General features: G+C 41.6%; 1 protein-coding gene across 8 annotated transcripts in view; it reads left to right on the top strand.

Moving 5' to 3' along the window:
* The first annotated feature begins 1,684 nt into the window (after nucleotides 1–1,684).
* exoc6 (exocyst complex component 6) overlaps nucleotides 1,685–12,984 on the top strand; it is a 45,288-nt gene continuing 33,988 nt past the window's right edge. For 4 of the 8 annotated variants that reach the window (XM_056576615.1, XM_056576619.1, XM_056576614.1 and 1 more), the window contains exons 1-2: nucleotides 1,685–1,910; nucleotides 10,526–10,697. In XM_056576615.1, the coding sequence (XP_056432590.1) occupies nucleotides 1,768–1,910; nucleotides 10,526–10,697 (315 nt within the window). In that variant the 5' untranslated portion in view covers nucleotides 1,685–1,767. Of the gene's footprint in view, nucleotides 1,911–2,085; nucleotides 3,612–10,525; nucleotides 10,698–12,984 lie in introns of those variants that run through there. The other 4 variants (XM_056576621.1, XM_056576623.1, XM_056576616.1 and 1 more) reach the window with 4 other exon arrangements.

Genomic DNA, 12,984 nt, shown 5'->3' with positions numbered 1-12,984 from the left:
AATAATAACCCTATACTCTGTATACTCTATAAACTCTGTGTTCCTGTGAGACTCTACCTGGGATTGAGGAAAATACAAATACAATACAATTTAATTTAAACTTATAAATTAAGTTTAAATTAATTTAAACTTAATTTAATCCTGGCTGTACATTATGGCTGTACTGAACATTATTAAAAAAGTATTACCGAAACTTGTATTACTGAAATTGACAAAAAAGACAAAGGTTAAAAAAAAAGTATACATTTATTAATTATAAAGAGTAATACTTTATAGAAACTTTATAATATTGCCATATTGCCATTTGTCTGATGTGTGGCTATGGCATCTCTGACAACTCAAATGATAGCTCTTAACTGTTAAAGCACCTTGCACCAATGTACCAAGTACTTTTTACCTTCGTTTTCATTGCTTTATTGATATTCATCAGGGTCTCACATTAATGTATCATAATAATATTGCATCATACCGTGTCGGATGGAGCTCCTAATATTCAGATAAAGATAGGTTAATGATATATAGGCCTAAAGGTTCTGGGCCACAGCATTCAGCCAATCACTAGAGGCTTATTAATGAAATCCTCTAATAAATCTACATTGATCATTAGAGTGTTCCCAAAATGCATTCAGACTATTAGCTTCGTGAGATCCTGATATTGATGTTGGCCGCCTTAATGCACGGGCTTACCTGGGGTGAAGCCCCAGGGCCTACGACTATCAGGGGGCCTAAGTAATCCCCTCCCACACACGCACACACACATCTTCATTGTAAGATCCCCTCTCAGGGGGCCTGCGAACACTCTCAGCCCCAGGGCCCAATGGCAGTTAATGCACGCCTGATATTGATCTTCATAGAGAACTACAATAAACTGTGGGGCTCGGGATGGTTTCAGGACGCCAACTATGTTCGGGTACAACGGTTGATTATTTAGGAAAACACCCCCATCTTGTGGCCACCTTTTGTACAATAATTATTGACTAAATTATATTAGTACACGTGTCCCATGATTGAGATCTCAAACTCGGGATATTGTTTTCAACGCGTGACGGGCGTCTCGTTACGCTAATAAAAACAAATAAACCGCTAATAATCCCACTGTAGTGGGCCCAGCTACTATATTATTGGTGGAGCTATTCCCCACCATTCACTTCGCCTTCGGTGAATAATTGCTAAATATATGAATAAAGAATCGTCAGAATGACGTATGTATTTTGGTAACATAACAATACTATGAATTAGGCTACATATTATCTATTGATATGGATTTCTAATTAAATATTATTATGAATGACATATTGATCAATAATATGAATGAAAGCCGATGCAACGATAAATCGCTATTTATTATTTATTTATCATTTATTAAGGAGAAATGGAGTATAATGAAATGGGTGTGACGAACATTGAATTTGTTTTTGTACTTGACCATCTTTGACCTCAGAGTGCTGTTTCAGCCAACTTTGTTGGATTCAAAGTTCTGTTGGTCACAAGTTCTCTGTTTCCTGTTGCTGCCACTCGTTCTGCTGACAGAAGCAGGTGTCCTGCCCTGGAATTTAAAATACACACACACACACACACACACACACACACACACACACACACACACACACACACACACACACACACACACACACACACACACACACACACACACACACACACACACACACACATCAAGGAGTTCCTTTCGTCTTACTGAATCATTTAGCAGCAGAGTTGTAGTTCTCTGCGGTATAAGCCACCACAGACAGAAGTTCCACAGCGGGCATGGAGACGGAGGGAGGGAACACAGTCTTACCTGATCCCCCAACTCAAAGGGAAAAGGACATCAAAGAAGAAGATGAGAAGGCATATGGAAATATATTCACTGAGCTGGAGTCTGTTGATCTGCCACTTGGAACCACCTTAAGGTAGCATTCACCTGCTCTGTAGTCAGTCATTTATTGGATCAACTGTGGTCACTAGAATCAATGGTTGTTCCTCTCAATTGTGTGTGGAAACAATAACTAGACTAGTTTAAAAATATATTGATACTGACATATACATATATATATATATATATATATATATATATAGATACATATATAACCTATTAAAGTTTAAAAACACAGGCCTTTCTAAATCCAGCATTTAGAGTAGATTTTAACAATTGCATACTCAGCTAGGAGACATGTATAATTATATTCAGCACTACAGGAATCTCCTCCGGCAGCACTGTCATATGCCCACAACACTACTACTAATGTATACTACTGCTAGTGTATACTACTGCTAATGTATACTACTGCTAATGTATACTACTGCTAGTGTATACTACTGCTAGTGTATACTACTGCTAATGTATACTACTGCTAGTGTATACTACTGCTAGTGTATGGCCTAATACTACTATGAATGTATACTACTGTTAGTGTATACTACTGCTGCTACTACTAATGTATACTACTGCTAGCCTACCACTACTTATGTATACTACTACCACCACTACTACTACTACTACTACTACTACTACTACACTACTAATAATAACAACAATATCGTAAATTGAGCAAATTCCAGCCCAGATATTTTCTTGTAAAGGTAAAATACACATCATTATTGAACCTTAAATGACCAAACAACCTGTACTGTGCTAAGAGGTGTTGGTTATTAGATTACTGTTTGGTGTCCTGAACCAATTGGGGACAATTAGGGGACAATTAAGTATTTATTTTTTTAACTTGAATAGAGCCAACCTCAGACCTCCAGGAACCGCAACACGGCACCAACCCCCGTTACCCTGGGGTCTGAACCAGGTCTCTGTTACCCTGGGGTCTGAACCCACAGACAGGTCTCTGTTACCCTGGAGTCTGAACCCACAGACAGGTCTCTGTTACCCTGGGGTCTGAACCCACAGACAGGTCTCTGTTACCCTGGGGTCTGAACCCACAGACAGGTCTCTGTTAGGGTCTGCCCCCACACACAGGTCTCTGTTACCCTGGGGTCTGAACCCACAGACATGTCTCCGTTACCCTGGGGTCTGAACCCACAGACAGGTCTCTGTTACCCTGGGGTCTGAACCCACAGACAGGTCTCTGTTACCCTGGGGTCTGCCCCCACAGACAGGTCACTGTTACCCTGGTGTCTGGCCCCACAGGTCTTTGTTACCCTGGGTCTGAACCCACAGACAGGTCTCTGTTTCCCTGGGGTCTGCCCCCACAGGTCTCTGTTACCCTGGGGTCTGCCCCCACAAGTCTCTGTTACCCTGGGGTCTGAACCCACAGACAGGTCTCTGTTACCCTGGGGTCTGAACCCACAGACAGGTCTCTGTTACCCTGGTGTCTTCCCCAACAGGTCTCTGTTATTCTGGTGTCTGCCACCATAGACAGGTCTCTGTACTGCGGGTGTCAGCTGCGCTCAGCGGCGACTTTCCGTACTGCGGGTGTCTGCCCCCAGCGGCGGGTCTCTGTACTGCGGGTGTCTGCTGCAGCTCTCTCAGGTCTGAGGTGAGAGATGCTCACATATACAACCATCATGGCGGACAGTGAGACCCTGGAGTGTGTCACGGAGCACGAACGGATCCTGCAGGAGATCGAGAGCACTGACACGGCGTGTGTTGGTCCAACGCTTCGGTAGGGAATCGAGGCTAACCGCTGAATGTCAGCGGTCGTTCTGTACGTGTCACTGTCTGCGCTCAGTACACTGGAGACCTCTGTTAGCTGCCCACCTAGCAGCGCCTACCTGGACGGTAGCTGGTTTAGCCGAGCAGCTAACAGCCGAGCTAACGGGCAGGTTAGGTTGAATGGGGAAGCTAACTAGCCGGATGGCTAGTTAGCTGTTAGCTTCTCGGCTAAACCAGCTATCAGCCGAGCTAATAGCAGTTTAGGTTGAACGGGGAAGCCAACCAGCCGGATGGCTAACCTCTCTTCGTGACAGCTAACAACAGAAGCGGAACCGTTACATGCATGTCTTGTACGTTTTGTCCGTGAGCAGCAGTCTTTGAGAAGTCTGCTGTCAGGACGGAAGGAGACGTGATGAGTCGTGTGGCTCTAGGTTGTTATTTGTCGCTCAGGTTAACCAACCTCTTTAGCTATATGGGCAAGTGCTGCTGCTCACGTCACAACATTTGCATATCTTATTATACACTCACTGAATGGAGAAACCTGCATTGTAATTAAATTGTATCACGTTTGTTTGCAGCCCAGTAGTTAATAACGAATAGCTGAAAGGCAGTTTCTAATGCATTAAAGTCATGCGAGGCTGCTGAGGTTAACATCAAGGGGGCCTTCCTGTCAAAATTGGGAGCATATCTATCATAGGACCTGTCAATCAAGCCTGACTTTAGACATGCCTGCAGGCGGCCTTTTTTTTTTTACAGTGATCAGTCAGCAGTCACCTCTGTTGACGTAGATGAGTTATGAAAGGAATGGAAAACATCTATCTTTGCATTTTTTTAGGGAACATATTTTTTTAGATTTAACGTCTTGTTCGTCGATGTTCACATGGCTCACATGGATTTAATAGGTTTGTTGTGATTTTGAGAAGCGTGGAAATGAATGCATTTAAACTTGGTTACTCTTGCCTCTGTTAGGATTCATGCTGACAGGAAAAGTGAGGTCTATCATTGATGTTGCCGTACTGGCATGAGGTGTGATTCAGTTAAAAATATTACAATACAATTAGTTAAACATTACACACACACACACACACACACACACACACACACACACACACACACACACACACACACACTTTCCTTTGGTTATTACGTGAAGCAGATGTTTATTGGGGGGTTTGGGAACAGAGAGTACAGCTCATTGTGTTAATGTCAAATGATTGCAGTTGGTTCATTGTGAAAAATAAATATCCTTGATGTAGTGTACTACTGTTGCCATGTTGCATTAGCTCAGCTTACTACATTTCATCAGTGTAGGGAAGCTTCTTTCAATGTAGAGTAACTGGTAGTTTAGCTCACTACACTGTCAAATTAAGATGTCCCAACACTGCGATTATCGTTATAACATATTACTAAAGATGGCTTCCCTCATCATTAAGTTGTTACTTTTGATATCCTAGCTATAAAGATTAACTTATTAGTGAGGCCCACAGAGTAAGGGGCGCTAGACCCATTGGGCCCGGTATGGAGAATTCCAACGTCCACCATAAGCTTTGTTTTACCGTTAGGTTTCAGAACGAATATCAAAATATTGGGTTAGGGTCCATTCATAATCTTTCACTTCCTGTATGTAAATGCAGCAGGGGATGCGACCGCTGCAGAATTAGGATTTATCAACTGATCATTTTCTAAAGTGGTACAATTGGTTAAAAAATTATTATAGTATTAATAATGCCAAATAGCAAAACAACAATATCACGTCAGTCGCTTTGGGATACACAGTCTGAGATTGACCTGGTTTCAGCAGAGCTTCATTGCAGCCTAAAATTGTCCTAGGCCTACTTCATATTATCACAAAGCAAATAGGGGGTTTGTATAGTTTGCAAATACATTTGAAATGAGTTTCCCGGCAGGACGAGTGCTATTTACCCTGTGATAAATCACTTTATCGCCATAACGGAAAAACATCTCTTCCTGTTCTATTCATGTTCACTAAATAACCAACAGGTTAATACTATTACTAAATTATTAATAGTAGGTGGAGCTTTATGGGGTTCTCAGACGTCCAGCGCCATTACATATATTTCATGACTGTGATACTTGGACGACATGTTACTTAGCCTTCTGCCCGACATCCCCAAACATGCATAGACATTAAAAAACATGAATATGTTTTGTATACAATTTTTCCATCGAAACAAAACGAATATCCGAACACTGAATTGAGATTTCAATAGCGCCCTGACGAACGGACATCCAGATGTTGTAATACTCAGGCTCAGCCCTGGTTGGCCGATGGGTTCTGTGTCAGGGTTGTAAGAAAGTTACTCTTCCACATGATGCTGTAGCCTTGGGACTGCACCAGTCTCACCAGCTCATGTTTCATTGGCTCCTCAGATACGGTCTGGGTCCCCATACACAAAGATTTCTGACCAGTACGAGATAGACCTAGTAATCACAACCGTTTATCTAGCATGAGGCGGGATAAATCAGAGAAGCTGTAGAGGTGTCAACAACAACAAAGATGGCTGCTGCTGTGTAAAATGCTCTGTTGATTTGCCATCGAGACAGAATATCTCGACATCGCTTTCCTCTCGAACCAACTCCTCGCCGCCTCCTCCTCCTATATATATTGAATACATGATCTACCTAAACATAAGAGGGGGTAAGGTCTTATAGTCCAGTTGTGATCTATTGTTTTCCTTTTCTGGTAATCCGCATTTCAGAATAGTGCATAATATATTATATATATATATGTACATTATTCACATTATTCACCAAGCACCAATTCATTATTTAGGAGTTTGTTGCATTAGAACATAACTCACTGAAGGGGTATCATGGGGTGGAGAAGAGCAGGAGAGAGCGCTTTTCCCTCAGCTCTCCCAGACGGTCATATAAAGGCAGCCATAGCATCAGCTTTAGCCCAAATAGATGTTTAACAGCCATCAAACACCAATGTCAAAGCATCTGCAGTTTTGTCAGAGGAAAAGTGATGCAGTGCAGAGCAGACATTAGACACTCACAGAATACTGGTTTACTGGTGTGTAGGAAGCAGCCTGTAAGGTAAAGCAGAAGTGGAGAACACCAGGGGGGACTCTGTCCAGTTTAGCTGTTGCTGCGTTCACACGCACCAACTAGTCGTCAGCTGATTAAAACACTTGCAAAGTCTCTACTACACGGCACTCTCCACCTGGGTGACTTCTATTGGTGCTGTTAATAATCAGGTCTATTGTAAAGATGGCAGTCAATTAAAGTTGGCTTGGGGCTACATGCTGCCATGTACGAGTTATCTCCCTGAGTGCGTATCGTTAAGGCTGGTTTAACCCGTTGCACACTTATTACTCGATGTACAACCGGTGTGGAGCCTCACCTAGCCCCAGGGTCCAATCAGACTCAGCCAGGTGAGGCTGATTAAGCCAGCCATCATCCACACACACTCCCACACGCAAAATGTGTGCTGGTGAAAGTGCCAGATGTTCTCATGTGACATGAATGTTGGATTCCAGGGGCTACTCTGGAGAGTGGCATCATTTCCTGTGTCCCTAGGAAGCAGGAAGACTCTGACCTATTGGTTGCAGCTGCTAGCTGCTTCATAGTGATAATAACAGGAAATAGGAAGCTCATAAGGGAGTATGCAGGCTGCAGATTTCTTTATCCCTCTCCCCTTTGTTATGTGTGTCTCTGATGTGTTGTCTATAGCACTGGTTCCAATCTGAGTTTATCAAATACCAGTCCCCTCCTCAACTACATGCAATATGACCTTAACTTTCCTTTTCATGCAAATATTAACGGAAGAATCACTATTGTTAAAGAATCACTTTCACTGCGGCAGCTATTGGCTCATGATATGAGAAATCAGTGGGAGTATTGTTGATGAGTAATACCCTAATTATGACCTCATGAGTTAAGACCGCACAGTAGAGAACACCACGCTCATCACAGTAGAAAACACCACGCTCATCACAGTAGAGAACACCACGCTCATCACAGTAGAGAACACTACGCTCATCAGAGTAGAGAACACCACGCTCATCAGAGTAGAGAACACCACGCTCATCACAGTAGAGAACACCACGCTCATCACAGTAGAAAACACCACGCTCATCACAGTAGAGAACACCACGCTCATCACAGTAGAGAACACTACGCTCATCAGAGTAGAGAACACCACGCTCATCAGAGTAGAGAACACCACGCTCATCACAGTAGAGAACACCACGCTCATCACAGAGGAGGGAGGAGGAGGCTGCTGTAATGAAGTGTTGCTCAAATGAAGCCTAATATGTTGGGTACCGTTCACATTTGAACCCACCAGAACCAGGTGTCCCACCGGTACCAGAACCCAACGGAATCTCGGGTGGTTTGCTCTCTTGGGTGGGAAGAACTAAAATGTAACTTTAGTTTTTTGATAATACAATTTCAAAATCTCTCCTTCCCAAACCCTCCAAACATCAGCCTTCTCTCTACTGGCGGTCCGTACACGTTAGATCATGTGTCCCGGTCACTTCACTGACCGTGTTCAACATCTGTTCAAACACAGCTTTTAAATCAGGAAGTGTTTTCTGTGGCTGAAAGTGAAGTACATGGAAATGCAAGATGAGAGGAGCCATGCAAATATGCAGCGTATTTCCATAAATGTGCATTGGTCTTACTGCCCTTCCCCGTGGTTCAGCCCTCTGCTGGTGGAACCAGAACCAGAACATATCTGCAAAGATCCACACGGGGCCCACAGAATCAACCTGCATTTATACTTCTCTGTCGCATTAATGTGTACACAAGGGGGCAGTATCGCGCTTCTTGCCCCGAATGTACGACCCGGTACTGGAATCGTGAGTCTCTCGTACTGCCCCATTGAAAAAGAACCTTGAATATTATCTTATAATCAGATTATGGTTTATATTTGACCTAACACTACTTTTAAGACGGTTGGTGGTTAGGCTCTCTGTTGTTTACTCGTTGGTACCCTTACTATGAGCAGTGTGTGAGTAGTATATAAACTTCATACAGGTCTAGTGGGGACATGAGGAGGTTGGGAGAAGTATTTACACTTCATACATGTCTAGTGGGGACATTAGAAGTGTGTGAGTAGTATCTACACCTCATACAGGTCTAGTGGGTGTTTCCATTTCTCAATGGAAAATAACCATTTGTAAATTCTTTGCATGGTTTTATTGTATCTCTCGCTAACATGGGGGATTTCAACTAACCAATTCCACTGTGATCCAATTTAAAACACATTAAAGATCTTCTACTGTAACGGTGAATTGCATGAAAAAACATATGTTTCTGAGTGTAATACAACTATTAAGCGTTAATATTTAAATGTGTTATTCATTATTGTACATTTTCAAGGTGTAAGTGTAAAGATCCTTTATAATAATCCTTTGTAATCCTTTATCTCCCACACACTCCATCATTGGAATTGTGACTGCCAGACTCATACAAGTCATAAAAGTCGTTTGAATCATGTCTAAACAATATTTCAGAGCAACGGTTAAGAGCCAAGCTGAAGCATTAAATGTAAATATTTGTGTAAATGTGTTAAAAAGTAAGGAGTTTTGAAAGTGTAGTTCTCAACATGCCACTGTGTTTGGCTGACACTAGGTGGTGCTAACGCCTTGTGGTCGCTTTACAAAGACTTTTGAATGTTTTTTGTTTCATTTGTGATGTTTCAAAAATGAAAGAAGCTTTCCACCCCTTTTTGTTCAAGTGTCAGTTATTATATTTGAACAGAGAAGCTAATACATTGATATACATATTATACTTGTGTTCTATTCTGGTATTCTGTTGTAAAGCAAGCTATTCCATAGCTTGCTTTACAACAGAATACCATTTATGCTATGGAATAATATTTGTATACTGCTTCCCAATTTATTTAATCATCCTTTTAATTTGTCTCCTATGTTTCCTTTAGAGTGTTAAAGAGTGTTAGTCTATTACTGACAACAGACATTAGAATTTGAATGCGCCCCGGAACAGTCTAACTAGCACCACAGTCTCCCATAATGCAAAATGAGAAAGCCTCACGCACAAAGACAGTCTATTCTATTTTATAAACATTGAAAGCGACAGAAACGTTGTTTCATCATGTTCCATTAGCAGATTATACAGAATGCAGTTATAAAAATGTAAGTAGGTATGTAATGTAATGTGAAGCAAGTAGGTATGCTTTGGCGTAATGTAATTATAAATCTCACTGATTTTGTAATAAAGGGAACCATCTACTGCAGCGAAAACGATTAAAACCAAATTTTTGAAAGAACCCGCTGATCTCCACCAGTGGCTTTGGTTATTTCAGATCCCAAGCAGTGAACGAACCAATCAAGAATCCAAAAGCAGCCTTGTTACTCTTGAACCAAACAAGAGGCCGTATTGCAGCCCTTGTTATTAATAAGCCTGAGTGTGTCTGGAGCAATGGTGAGGAGAAACTCATGTTACGATGACTTGGTTAGACTTTATTATCCACCCGTTTTTTTGATCATTAGCTTGTGTAACCCAAAACAGATCCCATGTTCCAGAAAAGTGATGGCATAAGACAGATGATTCACGTTTCTTTAATGGCCAATGGATAAACTGACAGCGGAGTAGGCCTACCTAGGGTCTCAGCAAGTGCTCTCTTCTGTGTTACGAAATAAATTAGAAACACTCAACATGCAAAGGCTTACATGACGTAAAATGTCAGCGATTATCGCAAGCTGCCAATCAATCCTTAATTGGCATTCTCATGGAGCCGTTGTATAGTCTTTTGGGGACCTTTTCCTGAAACACTTTAAAAAAGAAATAATATTAAAAATAGCCTAAATAGTTTGGCCTTCAGTATTGTGCGTACGGCAAACATCTCCCATCTTCCTTCCATTACTCACCCAGATCAACCTGTTCCTTGGCCTGCAGATGACCGTACTCATCTTCTCACCCTGTTGTTCTCAGGTCAGTTTATGATGACCAGCCCTACGCCCACAAGCGCTTCATGGAGAAGCTGGATGCCAGAATACGAAACCACGACCGTGAGATCGAGAAGATGTGCAACTTTCACCATCAGGGCTTTGTGGACGCTATAACCGAGCTGCTCAAAGTCCGTGCAGACGCAGAGAAGCTCATGGTGAGTCGCTGTACCCAGGGCGGCTTCCTGATTGGCTGTGTTTGTAACTCGTGACTTAAACATGTCCCGGCTACATAGGATGTTTCAACAGTAATGGGGAGCCTTTCATAATGCAGCCATGTGTATATATGCATTTTTTCATTTAGACGTCTGATTTAATATTTTTTTTCAATTCAGTTACTTTTGCGATTCTGTACAAGTTGCTATATGTGATTGTGATTTCTTTATTTTTGGTTGACCATATGGATTTTAACGCTGTGGTTCGAGTGTACAGGGCTCTGGGTGTCAGCCATTGATTTTTGTATTTTGTGTGGTGATACAGAACAGAATTGATGAAAATTAACCAGGCGAATACAATATAGCACCCTCTGTAGGGCGGAACCATTTAGGTTTCCACAAAGATGACATCGTTTTTTTAGGCTTTATCGTTTTGCAAAAAATAATTGCTGTCCAATAGGGCTGGGTATTGCCAGGTACCTCACGATTCAATTATATTCTTAAAGTCTTGATTCAATTAGATTTCGATTTTATATTGATCGAATTGCTCGATATTGATTCAATAATACGTGCAGATGACAAAAATACCTAAATATTATTTTGAATTAACCATTTAAAAATGAATTAACCATTTCATTCTGCTTTAACTAGCAAAAAAGGGAATACACCATTGTATAGAATTGTTCCTGAGCTAAACTTGCGGCATAAAAGTAATAATCATAACATGGACAAATGTAAAAGGGCATGCACATTTAGGCATACTCGCTTCTAGATTACAATGACTGAGCGTGCTTCTTTTTTTCTTTTCTTTTTAATGGAAGTAATCGAAAAAATCTGAATCGAAATTAAATCGAGAACAAATAAATTGCAGTGCATTGATTAATCAATATTTTTACCCTTGCCCTACTGTCCAACAATACCGGTCTTCAATCAGCAGATGTATCCAGCTGAATTGTGTTTCATTAAGGCTAATGTTTCGTGCAGAGTACTTTGTAATGCCCCGATTGTGAAGGAATACTGACCCAACGATGGCCCTAGAGAGGAGTGCTGCTGCTCGTCTCCTGGGCAGGTTAACACCGCAAGACCCACTCAGACCGGATCAATTCTTTAGTTCAGTGTCACCTCGCTAATTCAGAGCGTGAATATCTGTTGAAGAGAAAACTAAATCCCTAAAGTCTCTGTCCTCGGTTGCAAACATGCAAGTTGAAGATATTTATCTATGCACACAATCATATTTAGGAGCATATGATGTGCAATCCAGCTGTGGCACTGTACAGCCCTGAGTCAATTTTGGGGCACGTCCAAGAGAGAGTGAGGTTTCCATCAATCTTCTAATATAACGCCAGAGTGGGTGTGGAGACAAGCTTCGTCCGACCAGTAGGTGATTCTGATGTCCGAATCCCAGAGAGGGTTATGCTTGTCGGACACTGATAGTATGACGCCACGGTGTGGGCGGTGAATTTAATATTAAACATCAGGCTTTATAACGGCCCTTCACAACAACGGAAAACTAGTATCCCAAACGGGACACAGCCATGGGGACTACAGGTCCCCGTCCTTCCTTTGACTTTTAGCCTAAACATTCATTTATAATGCGTTCTCTCTAGAGCCGAATGTCCATTCTAGGCCACTGGAGAACCATGGAGGTGCAACATGGTGGCCCCCATGAAGACAGCCCGCTCCTTATTTAGATATAAAGAGTTTATTGCAAGTTAACAAACAGAAGGATTGTTATTTTCATGGGATTCTACTCTAATCAAATTATAATTGAATTCAGACGTGAATATTCGATTCCATTTCTGCCAAGTCGGCTCCACTAGATGCCACTAAGCTCTACACATTGCCTCTTTAATATAAACTATGTGTAACATTTAACGTTATACACAGGCCAAATCAACTACGATTGACAGAGTGTATCCGTTTAGAAAGCGTTTTCGCTAAAACGCTTCTACGTTCTCTCATTCAGTAACTTAAAAAAAACACATCACCAAATATTTCCCATACATCACAAATAAGAAATCTATATTTTGTGATAAATATTTCCGTAAAATTATATATTTTTCCCTCCCCTTTTATTGGGCCATTCAAATTGGGCAAATAAAATATGTTCCTTTTTAAGTTTAATGAAATTTGAACTGTAGATTAAATTCTAATATGCTGATGGTTTTGAAATAAATCAGGTTAAGTTTCATAGTGCTGGAGCTAATTAAGCTTTATGCCACCACACCCAGACTCAGCCAATAGACGGGCTCTGTCCGGGCCTCGTGTCCTGCCCTGTGGTTGCCCTTCT

The sequence above is a fragment of the Gadus chalcogrammus genome, chromosome 18 (genome assembly GCF_026213295.1).
Source record: "Gadus chalcogrammus isolate NIFS_2021 chromosome 18, NIFS_Gcha_1.0, whole genome shotgun sequence".
In the NCBI taxonomy this organism is placed as follows: Eukaryota; Metazoa; Chordata; class Actinopteri; order Gadiformes; family Gadidae; genus Gadus; species Gadus chalcogrammus.
This window is presented reverse-complemented; position numbering and strand designations above follow the sequence as displayed.